This window comes from Callithrix jacchus, chromosome 12 (assembly GCF_049354715.1).
Source record: "Callithrix jacchus isolate 240 chromosome 12, calJac240_pri, whole genome shotgun sequence".
NCBI classification, from domain to species: domain Eukaryota; kingdom Metazoa; phylum Chordata; class Mammalia; order Primates; family Cebidae; genus Callithrix; species Callithrix jacchus.
In genome coordinates this window covers 90282823-90302687 of record NC_133513.1, presented here as the reverse complement: position 1 = coordinate 90302687, position 19865 = coordinate 90282823, and the positions used below count along the sequence as shown (strand labels likewise).

At 45.0% G+C, this 19865-nt stretch overlaps 1 protein-coding gene across 5 annotated transcripts in view; it reads left to right on the top strand.

Moving 5' to 3' along the window:
• Window positions 1-19865, top strand: part of MMS19 (MMS19 cytosolic iron-sulfur assembly component) — a 41817-nt gene that overhangs the window by 19560 nt on the left and 2392 nt on the right. The window contains exons 4-24 of one of the 5 annotated variants that reach the window (XM_035268656.3): window positions 1076-1161; window positions 1532-1606; window positions 2018-2087; window positions 2470-2598; window positions 2689-2750; window positions 9053-9139; window positions 10022-10096; window positions 10462-10539; window positions 11079-11217; window positions 11779-11933; window positions 12705-12783; window positions 13372-13497; window positions 13660-13741; window positions 14090-14187; window positions 14288-14437; window positions 16416-16571; window positions 17929-18028; window positions 18494-18596; window positions 18717-18785; window positions 19006-19132; window positions 19635-19735. In XM_035268656.3, the coding sequence (XP_035124547.1) occupies window positions 1076-1161; window positions 1532-1606; window positions 2018-2087; window positions 2470-2598; window positions 2689-2750; window positions 9053-9139; window positions 10022-10096; window positions 10462-10539; window positions 11079-11217; window positions 11779-11933; window positions 12705-12783; window positions 13372-13497; window positions 13660-13741; window positions 14090-14187; window positions 14288-14437; window positions 16416-16571; window positions 17929-18028; window positions 18494-18596; window positions 18717-18785; window positions 19006-19132; window positions 19635-19735 (2147 nt within the window). Of the gene's footprint in view, window positions 1-1075; window positions 1162-1531; window positions 1607-2017; window positions 2088-2469; window positions 2599-2688; window positions 2751-9052; window positions 9140-10021; window positions 10097-10461; window positions 10540-11078; window positions 11218-11778; window positions 11934-12704; window positions 12784-13371; window positions 13498-13659; window positions 13742-14086; window positions 14188-14287; window positions 14438-16415; window positions 16572-17928; window positions 18029-18493; window positions 18597-18716; window positions 18786-19005; window positions 19133-19634; window positions 19736-19865 lie in introns of all 5 variants that reach the window. The other 4 variants (XM_009010096.5, XM_078346190.1, XM_035268657.3 and 1 more) reach the window with 4 other exon arrangements.

Here is a 19865-nt window from a genome sequence, read left to right as displayed (position 1 = left end):
GGGATTAGTTTGACTAGGCATGTCATTTACATAGCCCTCAAAAAAAACTGGCCTTCCTACCCTAGCCATTTAACAAGCAAATACAGAGCATCATGATGATCTACACACGTGGGGGTTCGTGGGGTTGGCCATGTTGCCAGAATGTGGGAAAAGGGCAAGAATGCCACAGGAATCGGTATGTTTGGGTGGACCCAGTTTCTAATGGCTTGCGTTTCTGTATCAAAGGTTGCCAGCCTGACTCTAAGAGTAGGAGCTTTACAAGAAACTTTTCTTCAGAGATGCTTTAAAAAATGAAAACTTACCAAGGACCCCTTTTCCTCTATCTGCCTAAAATAATTTGTTACTAACTCCTACAACATTCCTCCCTGTGGAGATGCCACACTAATTGCTGTTAGGGGGTTTTGGGTGACAACTCCTTTGGCTACTTCTTGCTGAAAAGGGGCATCAAATGGGGAACAACAGCTAGTGCTCCTCCTGGGGTCGATCTAAGGGTCCTTGGAAGAAGTACCACATGCCCAACTTACAGCCTGTTTAGGGTGTCTGTGTGTGTATGTGTGTGTGTATGATATCATCTATATAAATTTAAAAATATATACACAAAAAATACTTTATAAGACTTCACACATAAAAAGAACACATCATACACCCTGTTTTCATAAATATAGTTTTATTGGAACATAGCTACACTCATTTATTTCCCTGTTGTCTATGCTATTTTTTGTTAAAACAGCAGAATTGAGTAGTTGGGATAGAGACCATATCCTGTAAGCCTATAATATTTACTGTCTGGCCCACTGAGAAAAAATGTGTGGACTCCAGTTCTGTCGAAAGGCAGTTTTTGGCTGAGAGTAGGTTTTACTGTGGACCTGTATGAGAATGGATATCAAGAAATGTTCCCATTTTCCTGATTGATCAAGTCAAAACACCTTCAAATGGGACAGCATAGGATATATGTCTTGATGAAAGAGAAAATTTGTAGTGGAACCCAAACAGAAACAACCATTATAGACTTAGGCAAAACTGTTGGGCCCTCCTTGTGCCTGTGTAAACTAATGACTGAATCTGGTTTGTGCAGTGGTACACCTGATACTGTTCTATGAGAACCGGCTGAAGGACCATCATCTTGTGATCCCATCTGTCCTGCAGGGTTTGAAGGCACTTGTGAGTTTTTCATTTCATTACATAATGCTGTTCAAGGAAGCCCCTGTCTAGTTCTCTCCTTGCGCTTTGGGTGTGATGGTTCACATGCTGAGGAGCAGGTGCCCAAATGTGGGACTAAATTAGTGTCACCAACTCTACTTCTGTTTTCCCCTAGAGAGTAAAAGTGTACTTTGGGGGACTGGAAACCAGAGCCAGCTGGAAAGAGCTGCAGCGGATGCCTCAGCTTAAGAAAGATTCTCACTATTAGTACTTCTTCCTTAACCAGGATGCTGTGATTCTCACAGTAGCTAATTAGGCCTGTTTTAGGGTTGTGTCTTGGAGGCCATGCTGCAATTCCTTCAGTGTTCACATACCTTCTCTTCTCCCCCAGAGCCTGTGTGTGGCCTTGCCCCCAGGGCTGGCTGTTTCTGTGCTTAAAGCCATCTTCCAGGAAGTGCATGTACAGGTGAGGGATAATAGTCATGTTGGTATTCTCCTGTCTCCACCCCTTGACATAACTGGGATTTGATAGCAAAAATTATTGCCTTCTAAGTTCTGAATTCTTTTGGATCTTGTGAATGTTTATATGCTCTTCTTTGTGACCAGACAAGGAGAGCTGTGCATGCCATTAGGTCTGACCTGTGTCCTCTTAAACCTACAGAAAGTAAGGCATCCATCCATCAGGCAGGTTTGAATTATTAGCACCATTGATGTGCTGCTGAGTCAATAGCCATACCCTTTCTCTGTAGATCTTAGACTGATCTTATGCTGGTGTAAAGAGCGCTGTTCACTTAGAGATTATGAAGCAAGAACTAGCTGTGTCAGCTGAGGTATTCTTTGAGTATTTTCTTCACTTCCTTTCTCCCCCACGCCCAAGTCCCTGCCACAGGTGGACCGACACACAGTCTACAATATCATTACCAATTTTATGCGAACCCGGGAAGAAGGTAAGAGGCAGAGCCTTCTGGGAAATGTCAGAAGCATGCACAGCCTACTTTTTCCCCTATTAGTAGGACTCATTTTACCCTGGGGTTATATAGAAGAGCTGGTATCCCAAAAGAGAATGATAAAGAGAAAGAGGGGTCTGCTCTATCCCCAGTGAAGTAAAGGAAGAGTGGATTTGTTTGAGCCAGTGTTTTAAATTCTTACGTCCACAACAGTGTGTATACTGTTGCACATCTCTTCACTGAGTACTCTCTTGGAATGGAAAAAGGGTCAGCCCTGAAGGGAAAGGGGAGGCAGTGATCACAGAGGGAGAACACAGGCCGAGGGAAAGCCCACACTTTCTGTCCTGTGGGGTAGTATAGTAACCTTTTCTTTCCTTCCCAGAGCTAAAGGGCCTAGGAGCTGACTTCACCTTTGGCTTCATCCAGGTGATGGATGGGGAAAAGGATCCTCGTAATCTTCTGGTGGCCTTCCGCATCGTCCATGACCTCATCTCCAGGGACTATAGCCTGGGTACATTGTGGTAGCCACGATTAGCTGGTTGGGGCTTTATCAGATGAATGAAGCTGACAAGCCAACCTCATTTTTTCTCTGTTGCCACAGGACCCTTTGTGGAAGAGTTGTTTGAAGTGACATCCTGTTATTTCCCTATCGATTTTACCCCTGTAAGTAGCACCTTCATTGATTGATTCATATATTTGTTGAGTATGTGCTATGTGCCGAGCCCTGTTCTGGGCACTGAGGGTACAGGTCAACAAAATAGACATCCCTACCCTCATTATTTTATATTTTAATAAACTAGGAAGTGGAAAAGCATTTGACATATGAGGAAGGATTCAAAGCAGCATGTATTTGGGGGACTGTTAAGTTCCTTAACAGTGTATTTAGTGCTGAAGGCTACAGGATTGCAAAACACTGTTCCTGCCCTTAAGGCTAAAACATTTAAGTAACAATAGGAGATTAGGTAGGAAAATGAGTAGTGCTGTAACTTTTCAGAGAAGTCAGTGTGAGCTAGAGTGGGCAGGAACTGACTTCACAGTTAAGATAGGATTTCAGCTGGTTTGTGAGGGATGCATAGGATATGATTCTGGAATTGAACAGGCTATAGAAACAAAGTGACAAAACAAAGAAGGCACAGTTGTGCACAGTGTACAGAAGGTGTTTGCTCTGACCCTCTTGGGCCTTCCTCCCACTGTACAGTTGAGTTCCCTTCTACGGCCAAATACTCAGGGTTTCATCACTGTGTGGGTGTGTATACTGCAAGCATTAGTGGTTTGAAAGAAATAAAAGGCATTCTATTGCAGCATGCCAAATAGTGTATTGACTCTCATTGCCTTTATCTTGACACCACCATCTTTGCTATAAGGAATTTCTTACCAGTTTATTTAGTTGCCATGTTCCTTGGGACCACTTCTCTCCTGAAATGAATCTTTTCATCTCTCATAATTAGAATTCTTTTTCCAACTCGGAAGAATTTACACCCTTGAAATCTTGAAAGATCCTGGTTTAGCCACCACATTCTTCTGTTTTTACTTTGGCTTTTTTGTTTTTGTGTTTTTTGTTATTTTTTGAGGTGGAGTCTCACTCTTGTCACCAGGCTGGGGTACAGTGGTGCAATCATGGCTCACTGCAGCCTCCGCTTCCCGGGTTCAAACAATTCTCTGCTTCAGCCTCCCAAATAGCTGGGATTAGGGCACCCACCACCACACCCAGCTAATTTTTTTGTATTTTTAGTAGAGATGGGGTTTCACCATCTTGGCCAGGCTGGTCTTGAACTCCTGACCTTGTGATCCTCCCACCATCACTCCCAAAGTGCTGGGATTACAGGCGTGAACCACTGCACTTAGCCTTTATTTTGTGTTTTGTGTTGGTTTTGAAAAGATAATTCATTCACATGATTCAGAGTCCAAAAGGGTGGAAAATCTCCCTACCATCCTCTTTCTCCATAATCAACCAAGTTATCAGTTATGTTTGTATCTTTACAGAGCTTTTTCATCTCTGTATAAGCAAATGCTTTAACACCATCTCTCCAGAATCATAATGTGCGCACACGCTGGCATGTACACACACACACACATTTGCTTTTTCCACTGAACACTATGTCTTGGAGAGTATTTCATATCAGTATGTAAGTTAGCTCTTTCATTCTTTATGGCTGCATAATATTCCTTTGACCAGAAATAACGAATTAATTTCACTAGTCCTTTATGGATTGTTGATAATCTTTTGCTGTTAGAAGCAATGCTATTCTATCATTTATAATGATAGAATAAATTCCTAAAAGAAATTGCTAGGTCAAAGAATATGTGCGTTTATAATTTCAGGGAGAGGAACAGTATTTCATCTTTTTTTTTTTTTTTTTTTTTTTTTTTGAGACAGTCTCTCACTGTCACCCAGGCTGTAGTGCAGTGGTGCAATCTTGGCTCACTACAGTCTTCACCTCCTGGGTTCAAGCAATTCTCCTGCCTCAGCCTCCCGAGTAGCTGGGATTACAATTGCGCCACCATGCCCAGCTAATGTTTGTATTTTTAGTAGAGATGGGGTTTTACCATGTTGGTCAGGCTGGTCTCAAACTTCTGACCTTGGGATCCACCTGCCTCGGCCTGCCAAAGTGCTGGGATTACAGGCGTGAGCCACCATCCCAGCCTCATCCATTTTTTTTGAAAGGTTATACAATGAGCATGATTGAGCATTTAAAGGGTAGATAATTAAACGTCTTTCATACCCCTTTACTGCCACTGTCCATTTTTCCATTAGAAACAATCACTGTTCACAGCTATTTATATATGTTCACAGAGATAATCTAGGCAAAACAAAGTTATAGATAATATTAGGAGAGTTTCTCTCATTCAAGCAGATTTTTGTATGTTGTTCTGCATGGCAGTCTGTCAGAAGCAGAAAGCTCTTGTCAAGATAGTAATTAAAACAGACACCTGGCTTTAGCTTAACTATTTGAGTTTAACTATTTGAGTTACAGGTATTCTTTATTATCTTATGAATTGGGGTTTTCTTTGTTGGTTTTGTTTTATTTTGTTTCTGTGACAGTCTCACTCTGTTGCCCAGGCCAGAGTGCAGTGGCATGATCCTTGCTCACTGCAACCCCTGACTCCTGGGTTCAGGTGATCCTTATGCCTCAGTCACCTGAATGGCTGTGTGCCACCATGTTCGGCTAAGTTTTTTTTTTTTTGTATTTTTAGCAGAGAGAGGGTTTTGCCATGCTTTCCAGTTTGTCCTTGAACTCCTGACCTCAACCAGTCCACCTGCCTCAGCCTCCTAAAGTGCTGGGATTACACACGTGAGCCACCATGCCCAGCCACAAATCAGTATTGATTGCATGCCATTGTAGTGGATCTGAAGAGTTTAAGGTTCAGTTTCTTCATTATGCTTATATGCTCACTCTAAGAAGAGGTTGGCAAACTTTTATTTATTTATTTTTATGGCAGGCTGTCACTGTCAACCAGGCTGGAGTGTAGAGGCGCCAACACAGCTCACTGCAGCCTCCACCTCCCTGGACTCTGGTGATCCTCCTACCTCTGCCTCCTAAGTAGCTGTAACTATAGGCACACAACACTACTTTCAGCTAATTGTTGTATTTTTCTGTAGAGACAGGTTTTCCCATGTTGCCAGTTCAAGGCTGGTCTTGAACTCCTGGGCTCAAGCCATCCACCTGCCTCAACTTCCCAAAGTGTTGGGGTTACAGGCATAACCCACTATGCCTGGCCAACTTTTTCTGTAAAAGGCCAGACAGTAGCTTTGTGGGTCATAGAGTCTCTTAAACTCTGCTGTTATTGCACAAAAACAGCCGTAGACACAGGAACAGCTACAGTAGCTATATCCCAATAAAACTTTTTTATGAACACTAAAATTTGAATTTCATATTTTCAGTTGTCACAAGATACTCTTTTGATTTGTTTCAAACGTTAAAAATGTTAAAACCATTCTTAGCCATACAATTTCAACGGTTGCTTTTTACTCCTAATGCAGAGTAGATATTGGATCTTCCTTCGCCATCATCCTAGATTCCCTTATCCTTTTTTTTGGATCAGATCTCCTATTTCCTGAGTTCAAATATTCATCATTTTGTGGTTTAGCCCTTCAGTTTGGTGGTTTACATTCTTTAGTATTTTCCTGAGAGAATGTATGAAGAAGTGAGAATTTTTTTAGATTTTTTTAAACCTAAAATGTCATCTTTTCTCCATCTTTGATAGTATGGGTATGTAATTCAAGAACAGGAATTCTAGGACAGCCACAGTGGCTCATGCCTGTAATCCCAGCACTTTAGGAGGCCAAGTGCTTTACCTGCCACTTTACCTGAGGTCAGGAGTTTGAGACCAGCTTTGCCAACATGGTGAAACAGTGTCTCTACTAAAAGTATAAAAATTAGCCACAGGTGGTAGTGGGCACCTATAATCCCAGCTAATTGGGAGGCGGAGGCAGGAGAATCACTTGAACCTGGGAGGCAGAGGTTATAGTGAGCTGAGATTGCACCATTGTACTCCAGCCTGGGCAACAAGAGGGAAACTCTATGTTAAAAAGAAAAAAAAAAAAAAAGAATGGGAATTCTCACTGGATGCAGTTGCACATGTCTGTAGTCCCAGCTATTTGTGAGGCTGAGGCAGAATAATCACCTGAGGCTAGGAGTTTGAGGCTGTAGTGCACTATGATTGCACCTGAGAAGGAGGCCAGGTGCAGTAGCTGATGGTTATAATCCCAGTACTTTGGAAGGCCCAGGCAGGTGGATTGCTTGAGCTCAGAAGTTCAAGACCAGCCTGGGCACCATGGCGAAACCCTGTCTCTGTAAGAAATACAAAAATTAGCTGGGCGTAGTGTCTGAGCCTATAGCCTCTACTAATGGGGAGGCAGAGGTGGGAGGGTGATGTGGGCGAGGGAGGCAGCAGTTGCAGTGAGCCAAGATCATGCCACTGCATTCCAGCCTGGATGACAGAGCCAGGCTCTATCACCAAAAAATAAAAAAAGAGTGGAAATTATTTTCCCCCAAGATTTTGAAGGCATTGCTACATTTAAATCTAATTATCTAGTTTTCATTTGCTGTAGAGAACTCTGAATTTCTTCTGTTTCATAAACCTTTGTACTTAACATTTTTTACTTCTCTCTAAAAACTGGTAAGTGGCTGGGTGCAGTGGTTCATGCCTGTAATCCCAGCGCTTTGGGAGGCTGAGGTGGGCAGATCACAAGGTCAGGAGTTCAAGACCAGCCTGATCAATATGGTGAAACCACATCTCTACTAAAAATGCAAAAAACTAGCTGGGTATGGTGGCATGTGCCTGTAGTCCCAGCTACTCAGGAGGCTGAGGCAGGGGAATTGCATGAACTAAGGAGGCAGAGCTGAGGTTGCGCCACTGCACTCCAGCCTGGATGACAGAGCGAGACTCCATCTCAAAAAAAAAAAAACTGATAAATTTGGTTCTCCCCAATATATTGAAACTTCACAGTGAAATGCCTTAGTATTGGTCTGTTTCATGCATTGTGTTGGGTACTTAGTAGTCCTGAAAATTTTTCTTGAATTCTTTAATTGATGATTTCTTCCCCTGTTTTCTCTGTTCCTTCATTTCGGAACTCTCACTGATCTTTTGTTGGACCTCCGATTTTCTGACCTTTTGTTTTCTATTTTGTATCTCTGTCTTTTTGTTACTTTATAAGAGAATTCCACAGTTTTTTCTATCAAAGTCAAGTCATGAAAACAGAAACCAGACCAGGCTTGGTGGCTTAACGCTTGTAATCCCAGCACTTTGGGAGACTTAGGCGGGTGGATCATTTGAGGTCAGGAGTTCAAGACCAGTCTGGCCAACATGGTGAAACCCCGTCTCTACTAAAAATACAAGAATTAGCTGGCGTGGTGGCATGCACCTGTAGTCCCAGCTACTTGGGAGGCTGAGATAGGAGAATCACTTGAACCCAGGAGGCAGGGGTTACAGTGAGCTGAGATTGTGTGTGGCCAGACTCTGCCTCAAAAAATTAAAATAAATAAAAACTTGTAATTCTGAAAACATAGAAAGCCTTGATGGTTTCTGTACTAAGATGACAGATTGAAAATATATATCAGGTTTTCCTATTTCTCTCTGAAAACGCCACCAAAAACATACCAAAGGGATTTATTATATATATTTTTGGAGATGGAGTCTGACTCTGTCACCCATGCTGGATTGCAGTGGCTCTATCTTGGCTCACTGCAACCCCCAACTCCCAGGTTCAAGCAATTCTCATGTCTCAGCCTCCCAAGTAGCTGGGATTATAGGTGCATGCCAATACACCTGCCTAATTTTTATGTTTTTTTGTAGACATGGGGTTTGTTCTCAATCTCTTGACCTTGTGATCTGCCCACCTCAGCCTCCCAAAGTGCTGGGATTACAGGTGTGAGCCACCATGCCTGGCCAAATTACAGCTTTTTATAAGGGTGAAAAAAATGGAAAAGTCCAACTAGGAATTATTTAGATAAACTTAAAACCACAAAATGAAATCATAGCCCTAAAACTAATGCTATGAAAGAATAATACCATTAAAAAAGTTCTTATTCCTGTGGAGATTCCACTGCCTCTAGTGTAAAAAAAAAAAAAAATGTTCTTAATGTGTTAAACCACATGTACAAAATGATCATTTTTAAGTACACATATTTTATAGGAAACAGTATATACTAGCACATAGTAATAATATATATCAGAGAAGAAAGCAATATACCAGAAAGTTAAGCCTGCTTATCTCTGAGTGGTAAAATGATAGATCAGATAGAAAATGTATAATCAGATTTTCTAAAATGCCTAAAGACAAAAATTCCCAAGGAAAATATAAGGTCAATTCAAGCCTATCTTCTTGCTGGGGACTCGTGTCTTACTATCTTCCCTGACTGGGTATGAATATTACCCTTTTCTGCAGGGCTACCAGGTTCAAGCCTGTGTTCAAGGTTGGTCTGAAATGTTACACAAACCCACGGCCCTTCTCCCTTTTCCAGCCACCTAATGATCCCTATGGTATCCAGAGAGAAGACCTCATCCTGAGTCTTCGAAGTGTGCTGGCTTCTACACCGCGATTTGCTGAGGTGGGTCTAGCCAAGGTTAAGGTATATAGCTTCTGCCCAGAAGGCTCTGAAGAAGTAGTAAAAGCATGGGAGAAGAATATCTGGTATACGCTGTAGGGGATGACATCCTGCAAGCATCTTGTGTGGTAGGTATCCTCCGAACTTCAATGGAGAAAAGTTTACTATCTCTTCCTTTAAAATCATAATCCAGAGCTGGGTGCAGTGGTCACACCAATAGTCCCAGCTACTCAGGAGGAGTTTGAGTGGAAAGAATCACTTAAACCCAGGAGTTCAAATCCAGCCTGGACAACATAAGGAGACCTCGTCCCCCCACACAAAAAATAAATAAACCCAATCCCTAAATGGTGCTGTCTTTTGAAATCCTGTAACTTTGTCAGCTTGCCTGATTTTAAGGCAGTGGGGCTCTGGCCACTGCTTGGCAGGAAAGTTAGCTTAACCATCATAGCTCCTGACTTGACTATAGCTCCTTGATGTGGTACCTGCTTCTGGGGACTGATGGCAAGGACATGGTTGACCTTGACGTGACTGACACACCATCCATCTCAGGCTTAAGATCTTCCTTCTGAGGCCGGGCGCAGTGGCTCACACCTGTAATCCCAACACTTTGGGAGGCCGAGGTGGGCGGATCAGGAGGTCAGGAGTTTGAGACCAGCCTGACCAACATGGTGAAACCGCGTCTTTACTAAAAATACAAAAAGTTAGCCAGGTGTGCTGGTGCGTGCCTATAATCCCAGCTACTCAGTAGGCTGAGGGCAGGAGAATTGCTTGAACCCGGGAGCTGGAGGTTGCAGGGAGCCAAGATCGTGCCATTGCACTCCAGCCTGGGCAACAGAGTGAGAATCTGTCTCAAAAAAAAAAAAAGATCTTCCTTCTGTCCCACAGTTTCTGCTGCCCCTGCTGATTGAGAAAGTGGATTCTGAGATTCTGAGTGCCAAGTTGGATTCTCTACAGACGCTGGTGAGTGATTTTTCTCCTTACAGGACCCAGCTACCTTTTGGCACTTTAGGGGTGCTAAAGGATATAGATTCTTAGTAGCCAAGGAATAGTTAATGGGCCTCAGAAGAGGATACCCAGGATTTGGGCTTCTGCGTCAACCTAAAGCCTTCAGCTGCATGTTGTCTTGTCTCATCCCACAGTAACTGACTAGGACTCCCCTTTAGGCTTCAATTTTATCGACCAGGGTAATCTCCTACTTCTCTTTTACCTGAGTAGGGCTATTAAAAATTTTAACTGGCTCCTTCAGGTGCCATTATTCTGAGGTGCCTGCATATTCTAGGATATCTGAGTGTGTATATAAGTGATAGCAATGGTTTCCTTGGCAGAATGCTTGCTGTGCTGTGTACAGACAGAAGGAACTGAAGGACTTCCTCCCCAGCCTTTGGGCTTCTATCCGCAGAGAGGTGAGTGTTACTCAGATAAACTCACTACTGTTAACTCTCAATTGTCAGGCATGAGGGGAAATAATAGATCCTGTCCTTTTCCCTCTGTCATCCCCAGGGCCAAGGTATTATGCCTGGTTATTCAGGAGGCAAGCAGGGGGACATAATTCTAGTTGAATGACGAGAGAGAGCCCCTATGTGACGGTCAGCTGCTTGGTAAGAGCAGTTGATAACCTTTGCACATTACCCAGTTCTTGTCCTTCTGTGGCAAGGAGTGCAAGCCATGGTGCCTCTGGCACCGTGGTGAATAGAAAGGTGAGCAAAGCCACTGCTCAGAGTTGGCTTTCTGTTTCTCAGAAAATACGTGTCTCAATCCTGAGTGCAACTAAGGACTTGGTTAGAACACAGCAGTTGAGAACATACTCAGCTGGGGTGTTAATTTCCATTGCTGTGTCCTAGAGGTTCTCACTCCCTTCTACAACAAGGAAATAGGCAGTGGATTGGGTGGGTCTTACCTGGTGCAGGCTCACCTCAGTAGCCATGGGATTCCTCCCTGACAGGTGTTCCAGACGGCAAGTGAGCGGGTGGAGGCAGAGGGCCTGGCGGCCCTCCACTCCCTGACAGTGTGTTTGTCTCGCTCTGTGCTGAGTGCTGATGCTGAGGACCTCCTTGACTCCTTCCTTAGCAACATTTTACAAGGTAAGGGGCTGTGGCAACCAGAAAGGGGAGTGAGCAAAATAGAAATGACATTCCTTGGCCAGGCGTGGTGCCTCACACCTGTAATCCCTACACTTTGGGAGGCCAAGGTGGGTGGATTACCTGAGGTCAAAAGTTCAAGACCAGCCTGGCCAACATGGTGAAACCCCATCTCTACCAAAAATACAAAAAAAAAGCCAGGTGTGGTGGCAAACACCTGTAATCCCAGTTACTCAGGAGGCTGAAGCAGGAGAATCTCTTGAACCCAGGAGGCGCAGGTTGCAGTGAGCCAAGATGGTGCCATTGCACTCCAGCCTGGGCAACAAGAGCAAAACTCCATCTCAAAAAAAAAAAAAATGACATTCCTTCAGGGCCAGTGACCTTTCATGTTAAGCCCCAACATGTTTGGTGATTTGGGGGCAATAACCCTACTTTGAATTGAAAACAATTGGAGTGTTAACTGCTTGGAAATTGTCTTAGGTCTCAGTCTCCAACCTCTGTGGAATGTAGGGGAGTCAGGCTGTTTGGCCTACTCCCCAGGTCTGTGACGTGTTGCCTTTCTAGACTGCAAGCACCACCTGTGTGAGCCGGACATGAAACTGGTGTGGCCTAGTGCCAAGCTGTTGCAGGCAGCTGCAGGTGCATCTGCCCGGGCCTGTGACTATATCACCAGCAACGTACTACCTTTACTGCTGGAACAGTTCCACAAGCACAGTCAGGTAAGGGAGCAGAATGTATGGGGGAAATGATGGAGCCTGTGTGCTAGGTGCCCTTTCTTTTCTTTTTTTTTTTTGAGACGGAGTTTTGCTCTTGTTACCCAGGCTGGAGTGCAATGGTGTGATCTTAGGTGCCCTTTCTAAGAGTACACTAGGCTTTATCTTGGGCCCACATAGTAGATCTTGGGTTTTGTTCCCATTAGTTACTGCTGTTGCTTCCCTTACTTTTTCCCTGTCTCTTACATAAAAGGGTCATTCTCCCAAGAAGGGAGGATTGCTTGAAGCCAGGAGTTCAAGATCAGCTTGGATAACAAAGTGAGATCCCATCTCTATTAAAAAAAAAAAATTTTTTTTTTTAAATTAGCCAAGTGGGGCATGGTGGTTGATGCCTATAATCCCAGCACTTTGGGAGGCCAAGACGGCAGAATCACTTGAGGCTAGGAGTTAAAGACCAGCTTGGGCAACATAGCAAGACTCCATCTCTAAAAATATATATATATATATTTTTAAGTTAGCTGGATATGGTGGCACGCATCTGTAGTCCCAGCTACTCAAGAGGCTGAGGCAAGAGAATCACTTGAACCTAGGAGGTCAGGGCTGCAGTGAGCTATAATCATGTTACCGTATTCTAGCCTGGCTGTGGCAGAGCAAGACCCCAATCTCCTGAAAAAAATAAAAATAAAAAATAAGAAAGGATTCTCCCTACATCCAGAGTAGCAGGATTGAAATCTTTTAAAATATTTTTTGACTCCAGTACCCCTTGAAACATTACAGAGCAGCCAGCGGCGGACAATCCTTGAAATGCTCCTGGGTTTCTTGAAGCTGCAGCAGAAATGGAGCTATGAAGACAAAGGTGAGGTTGCCTTCCATTGTGGTGCTCTGGGGACTATTGAACACTGCAGCCTATTAAGTGGCAGGGCAGTGAGTGCTGTGGAAAAGTAGTCTAGAACAACGGTCCTATTCTGAAGTTATAGCATGAGAGAACACTTAACAGGTGAGATGGATGAGATCTGTTTAGCTTTCTCAGTATGCTTCCTGGACAGCTCTTTAAATCTGCCCCAGGAGGCTGGACACGGTGGCTCACGCCTATAATCCCAGCCCTTTGGGAGGCCGAGGTGGGCGGATCACTTGAAGTCAGGAGTTCAAGACCAGCCTGGCCAATATGGTGAAACCCTGTCTCTACTAAAAATACAAAAATTAGCCAGGCATGGTGGGACCTGTCTGTAATTCCAGCTACTTGGGAGCTTGAGGCAGGACAATAGCTTGAACCTGGGAAGCAGAGGCTGCAGTGAGCCAAGATTGCGCCACTGCACTTCAGCCTGAGTGACAACGTGAGATCATGTCTCAAAAAAGTCTACTCCAGGTTATCTCTACATCACAGGTTAGTCAGGGATACGGAATGTAGTGGCTTCATTGTAACCTGGCCTCTGTCTCTCCCTAGATCAAAGGCCTTTGAATGGCTTCAAGGACCAGCTGTGCTCACTGGTATTCATGGCCCTAACAGGCCCCAGCACCCAGCTTCAGCTTGTTGGCATCCATACACTCACAGTCTTGGGTGCCCAGCCAGGTACATTGGTCTTTTTCTTGTAAGGCTGTCCTAACTGAAGAGCAGCCTTACTATTCTGTTCTCACTGCTCTGGATGATTTGGGATTTCTAATAAGAGCTTAGAAGGGTTGTGGTAGCTTCAGGGGAAAAAAAGGTGAGATTCATGTTCCCTTCTAACTACAGATCTCCTATCTTCTGAGGACTTGGAGCTGGCAGTGGGTCACCTGTATAGACTGAACTTCTTGGAGGAGGACTCCCAGAGTTGGTGAGAATTTAAAGCAGTGAGATGTAGAGCAAGCTGTTCCCTGCTTCTGTATTGGCAGCAGCAGATCAAGCTAGGACCAGGGCTCTGTGCTTCTGACCCTTGGCTCTCCTTAGGGGAGGTGAGCTCTGTGTTAGGCTCTGGCTGCTAACCAGTTGGAGAGCTGTAGAACTGCTCTCTTCTTAGGCTTTAGGGAGCCCTGTCCAATTCAGTGGTGTAGGTACTTGAGTCCTGCTCTTCAGCAAGGAAGTGCTGGGAGCCCACACTCCTGAATCTGCCTAATATTAGACCTAGGCAAAGAGAAGTGAGCCAAGGCTCAGCCAATGCTCATCTGCTCTGCGCCCCCAGCAGGGTGGCAGCACTGGAAGCATCAGGAACCCTGGCTGCTCTCTACCCTGTGGCCTTCAGCAGTCACCTAGTACCCAAGCTCGCCGAGGAGCTGCGTGTAGGTATGTGTCTCTGATCTTCTACGGCCCCTCCCCAGCAAGGCTTTGGGGCCTTCATGCTTCCTATCACACAGTGAACCCTCATCTCATGGGTTGCTTTCAGGGGAGTCAGATTTGACTAGAGGTGATGGGCCTACCCAGTGCTCCCGGCATCTGTGCTGTCTGCAAGCCTTGTCAGCTATATCAACACATCCCAGCATTGTCAGGGAGACACTGCCTCTGCTGCTGCAGCATCTCTGTCAAGTGAACAAAGGTAACTCCCAGGAATAACAACAAGGAACTGGGCTGAATGGGAAGCTGTAGTCAAGTTTGGAGTTGATGCCTCTAAGGCAGTGGTTATAGCTGCAGCTGTACATAAGAATGACAGAATCAACTTTTTTTTTTTTTTTTTTGAGACAGAGTTTCACCCTTGTTGCCCAGGCTAGCGTGCAGTGGTGCCATCTCGACTCACCCCAGCCTCCACCTCCCGGGTTCAAGCGATTCTCCTTCCTCAGCCTCCCAAGTAGCTGGGATTACAGGCATGCGCCACCAGGCCCAGCTAATTTTTTCTGTATTTTTAGTAGAGACAGGGTTTATCCATGTTGGTCAGGCTGGTCTCAAACTCCCGACCTCAGGTGATCCACCTGCCTTACCTTGGTCTCCCAAAGAATCAACTCTTTAAAAAAAAATATTGATGCTTACATACAACTGAATCAGCCTCTGAGGAGGGATGGGACTTGGGCAACAGCACTATTAAGAGTGCCCGGCCAGGGCCACTGTTCATTCATGCCTGTTATATCAGCACTTTGGGAGGCCAAGGCCCGCAGATCACTTGAGGTCAGGAATTTGAGACTAGCTTGCCCAACATGGTGAAACCCCATCTCCACTAAAAATGCAAAAAATTAGCTGGGCATGGTGACATGCGCCTGTAATCCCAGCTACTTGGGAGGCTGAGGCAGGAGAATCTCTTGAACCTGGGAGGCAGAGGTTGCAGTGAGCCGAGACTGCCTCTGCACCCCAGCCAGGGCAACAGAGTGAAACTTTATCTCAAAAAAAAAAAAAGCTGGATGTGGTGGCTCACGCCTATGATCCCAGCACTTTGGGAAGTCGAGGTGGGCAGATTACCTGAGGTCGTGAGTTCTAGACGTGCTTGACCAACATGGAGAAACCCCATCTCTACTAAAAATACAAAAATTAGCCAGGCATGGTGGCATCAAAATTGAGAGGCATCACCCTAAGGCCATGGTGCTCAAAAGATGGTCTGTTAACCAGCAGCATGGGCATCATCTGGGAGCTCATTAGAAGTGCAGAATCTCAGGCCCTCACTGATCAGAATCTGCATTTTAACAGTGTCCCCTGGTAACTCGTAGACCATTGAGTTTGAGAAGCACTGCTCCAAGGCAAAAGAGACAGCAGCTGTTGCTACTGGGAACCTGTGCACAGTCACCATGGGTCCTCACTAACCTAAGTTCCCTCCTTTAGACTGTCTGCCCTGTGGGTAGATTGAGGCCTACTGTGGTTGATGTAGCAGCTATCAAATAGTAGAATGAATACTAGACTTGTATTATAACTTGGGCTTGATTCCTGACTTTGCACTTACTGTGACCCTGGAAAAACCACTAATCATTTATTTCATTGTTCCTCCATGTCCTTTTCTATAGAGTGAGGGAAATTGTACTTCTAGGGTTGTTATAAATAATAAGGAGAGAGGGCTGGGCGCTGTGGCTCACACCTATAATCCCAGCACTTTGGGAGGCCGAGGTGGTTGGATCACGAGGTCAAGAGATCCAGACCATCCTGGTCAACATGGTGAAACCCCGTCTCTACTAAAAATACAAAAATTAGCTGGGCCTGGTGGTGCACGCCTGTAGTCCTAGCTACTCAGGATGTTGAGGCTGGAGAACTGTTTGAACCCAGGAGGTGGAGGTTGCAGTGAGCCGAGATCGTACCATTGCACTCCAGCTTGGGTAACGAGCAAAACTCTGTCTCAAAAAAAAAAAAAGAAGAAGAAAGAAAAAGAAGGAGAGAATATATACAAATGGTTCTGTCGCAGAGCCTGGGACAGAGTAGGTCTCAACTATGAAGCCTGAATAGATCAGAAAGAACCACCAAGAAAATAAAATGACTCAGCTTTTTAATAAGGCACTCTTGGTCTCTTGAGTCACTCTTCTTTCTCATCTGCTGTGTATTGGAAATATCTGGAAGTGCTTTTAAGAAAACCTTACAGAGAACACTGACTTTCTCACCAACAGGGAATATGGTTGCACGATCCAGTGACGTTATTGCTGTCTGTCAGAGCCTCAAACAGGTGGCAGAAAAATGTCAGCAGGACCCTGATTGCTGCTGGTATTTCCACCAGACAGCTATACCTTGCCTGCTTGCCTTGGCTGTGCAGGCCTCTATGCCAGGTAACTTTCCTCCTCTCCTTCCTGGCCTCTGGTAACTCTGCCCTCCCCTAGTGTTGAATAGCACTGCCACCCTCTGGATATTGGTGGTATTGTGTTTAGTACCATCAGAGGCTGGCTTTGAATCCTTTGTTCTCAGAGTGAGATTTCACTTCATAGCAAAGGGTGCCACCTTGACCAATGGCAGGAACCAAAATACTCTAATGTTAGCAACGTTCAAAAGAATGCACACCTTTTCCCCTTGAAGTGCTATGTAATTCGTTTACTTACAATTGGACTCTGGAGTCAAGCCTACCTGGTTGGGTTTCATCCTCAACTCTACCACTTGCTAACTTAGGTGAAGATATTCAGCCTTTCTAAGCCTCAATTTCCTCACTTGTAAGATGGAGATAAAGTACCATCTAGGCTGCCGCTGTGGTTTATGCCTGTAATCCCAGCACTCCAGAGGCCAAGGTGAGAGAATCACTTGAGTCCAGGAGTTTGAGACCAGCCTAGGCAACAAAGGGGGACCCTGTTTCTACAAATAATGAATCAGGCATAGTGGTGCACACCTATAGTCCCAGCTGCTCAAGAGACTGAGGTGGGAGGATCACCTGAGCCCAGGAGTTCAAGGCTGCAGTGAGTCATGATTGTGCCTCTGCACTCAAGCCTGGGTGACAGAGTGAGATCCTATCTCAAAAAAAAAAGAGTACTGTCTATTTCATAGGGTAGTTAGTAAGGATTAAAAAAGATAGTGTATACTACCTGCCACACAGGAAGTATTCAATATGATAGTTGCTATAAACAATAAGGACCCATGAAGATAAATCCATGTTTTTCATTTTTTCAGATACCAGCATTACTATTTTTTTTTCTTGCCTCTTCACAGACACCAGGGACAACATTACTATTTCTTATGAACGTTAATTTTCCCGGGCGTGGTGGCTCACACCTTTAATCCCAGTACTTTGGGAGGCTGAGGCAGGCAGATCACCTGAGGTCAGGAGTTCAAGACCAGCTTGACCAATATGGTGAAACCCTGTCTTTAAAAAAAAAAAAAAGAAATGATTTTTATAAAATTTTAAAAAATTAAAAAAAGAATGTTAATCTTAGCTATCCTTTTTTCCCACTGTTGGCCTAGTCTAAGGATTTTGTAGAGTTCTCAAGAGTGCTCTGTGGCCCCAGGTCAGACCCCAGGTCAGACCACTCCTGTTTCTGGTGCCCTGCTGGTTCTCAGGACTACAGCACTACCAGAGGACAGATGAAGGACTGCTGTTGTGGCTAGATTCGAGCCCCAGAGTCCGTGATGGTGACAGGACCCCATCATCCGGATCTTGAACCCCATCATGGCTTTGCGATTGTGTGCATGTGTGTTTTGCAGAGAAGGAGCCCTCAGTTCTGAGAAAAGTACTATTGGAGGATGAGGTCTTGGCTGCCATGGTGTCTGTCATTGGCACTGCTACCACCCACCTGAGCCCTGAGTAAGTGTAATCATGGATGTGGCTTGAACCCAGGGAAGATAGCATTCTTAGGAAGAAGCAACAGGTAGCTACCTTGTCAGCTGTCCTTTTACCTGTATGTAAATGTGGGTGCAGTTAATTATCTTGTAAGTTTTGCTGACAAAGCAAAAGGAAGGGGCTCTTAGCACCATGGAGTATGAGGGTGGGAAGCCATGGGCCAGTGGTTCTTAGCTGCAGATGTGCTTAAGAATTACCTGTAAAGCATTTTAAAATATAAATTGACTTCCCAGATGGGAACTTGAGTGAAAATGGTTACTGGCACATAGTATGTGCCAAATTAATATTTGTTCAATGCATGAATGATCAGGGCATGTCCCATTGACTTGGTGATCCTAATTTGAACCCCAGGTTGAAAAGCACATCTGTGAAGGAGAGGGCTGCTTTAGAATCCTAGCTCCTTGGTCATACCTAGTACTCTACCCCCAGGTTAGCTGCCCAGAGTGTCACACACATTGTGCCTCTCTTCTTGGATGGCAACGTCTCCTTTCTGCCTGAAAACAGCTTCCCGAGCAGATTCCAGCCATTCCAGGTGACAGTCTTAGAACTTACATCTTTCAAGCTGGTTTTCTAGGGCAATCTGGAATGGGTAGGGGACAGACAAGCCTACTGCTAGCAGGACAGGCTTGATCGGGCTCTCCTTCCTTTATAGGATGGCTCCTCAGGGCAGAGGCGGCTGGTTGCACTGCTTATGGCCTTTGTCTGCTCCCTCCCTCGAAATGTAAGTGAGCACATTTGGGGAGTACTGTTTTTAACCTTGACAAGGGGAAGTGGATCCCAAGTGACTCTGGGCTGAAATTTGCCACAGGCTAAGCTGATCTTTTACTTCCCCCATCAGAGAAGTTAGTTCTCATCCATCCTGGCCCCTGCTGCCACCGTGTACTGGTTCTCTTGGAGTTCAAGTGTTCTCTGGGTCCATTACATGGCCAGGTTTTCTGTAGGTGGAAATTCCTCAGCTGAACCAACTCATGCGGGAGCTTTTGGAACTGAGCTGCTGCCACAGCTGCCCCTTTTCTTCCACCGCTGCTGCCAAGTGCTTTGCAGGACTCCTCAACAAGCACCCTGCAGGTACTGAGACCAGACCATATAAGCAGCCTCCCAGAATCAACTAACCATGAAATCTTCTAGCTCAGTCCTCATTCTCTTTTTAAAAGGAGCTTGCTAATAACATTAATAGGACTTCAACTGCTTAAGCACTGTCCTGGGCCTGCCCTTGGGAAAGGCATCGAGACCAGAATTGGGCAGAGCTTTATAGTACCTCAGAAGAGAAGGGAGCACAAACAGAATGCTGCATCTAGTTCTGCCATCCTACCTGCTACAGTGGGGCTAGTGTGGACAATTCTTTATTAGAAGTAGACAACCCTCTCTTTTTAAATGGCAGCACCCCTGCATTATGAGAATAATAGGCTCTCATGCAGGAGTCCTGTCATTTTGTCCACAAGTGAAAATGATATTTTCCCTTTCTAACAGCTTCTCAGGGAGCTCTGCACTTAAATGATTTGCATCCTTCATTGTTAAAGGGAAAATGTATATGTAGCCTCTATGTCAGCATTTCCTCCCTCCTTTTTAGGGCAGCAGCTGGATGAATTCCTACAGCTGGCTGTGGACAAAGTAGAGGCTGGCCTGGGCTCTGGGCCCTGTCGTAGTCAGGCCTTCACTCTTCTTCTCTGGGTAAGGAGTTGGGGGTGGAATCTGGTTAGACAGAGAGGCAATTATGTCTGGTTAAACAAAATGTCCCTATTTGACTCCAAACCATAAACTTCTGTGTCTCAGGGTTCTGGGGTTTGAGTGTCATTCCCCA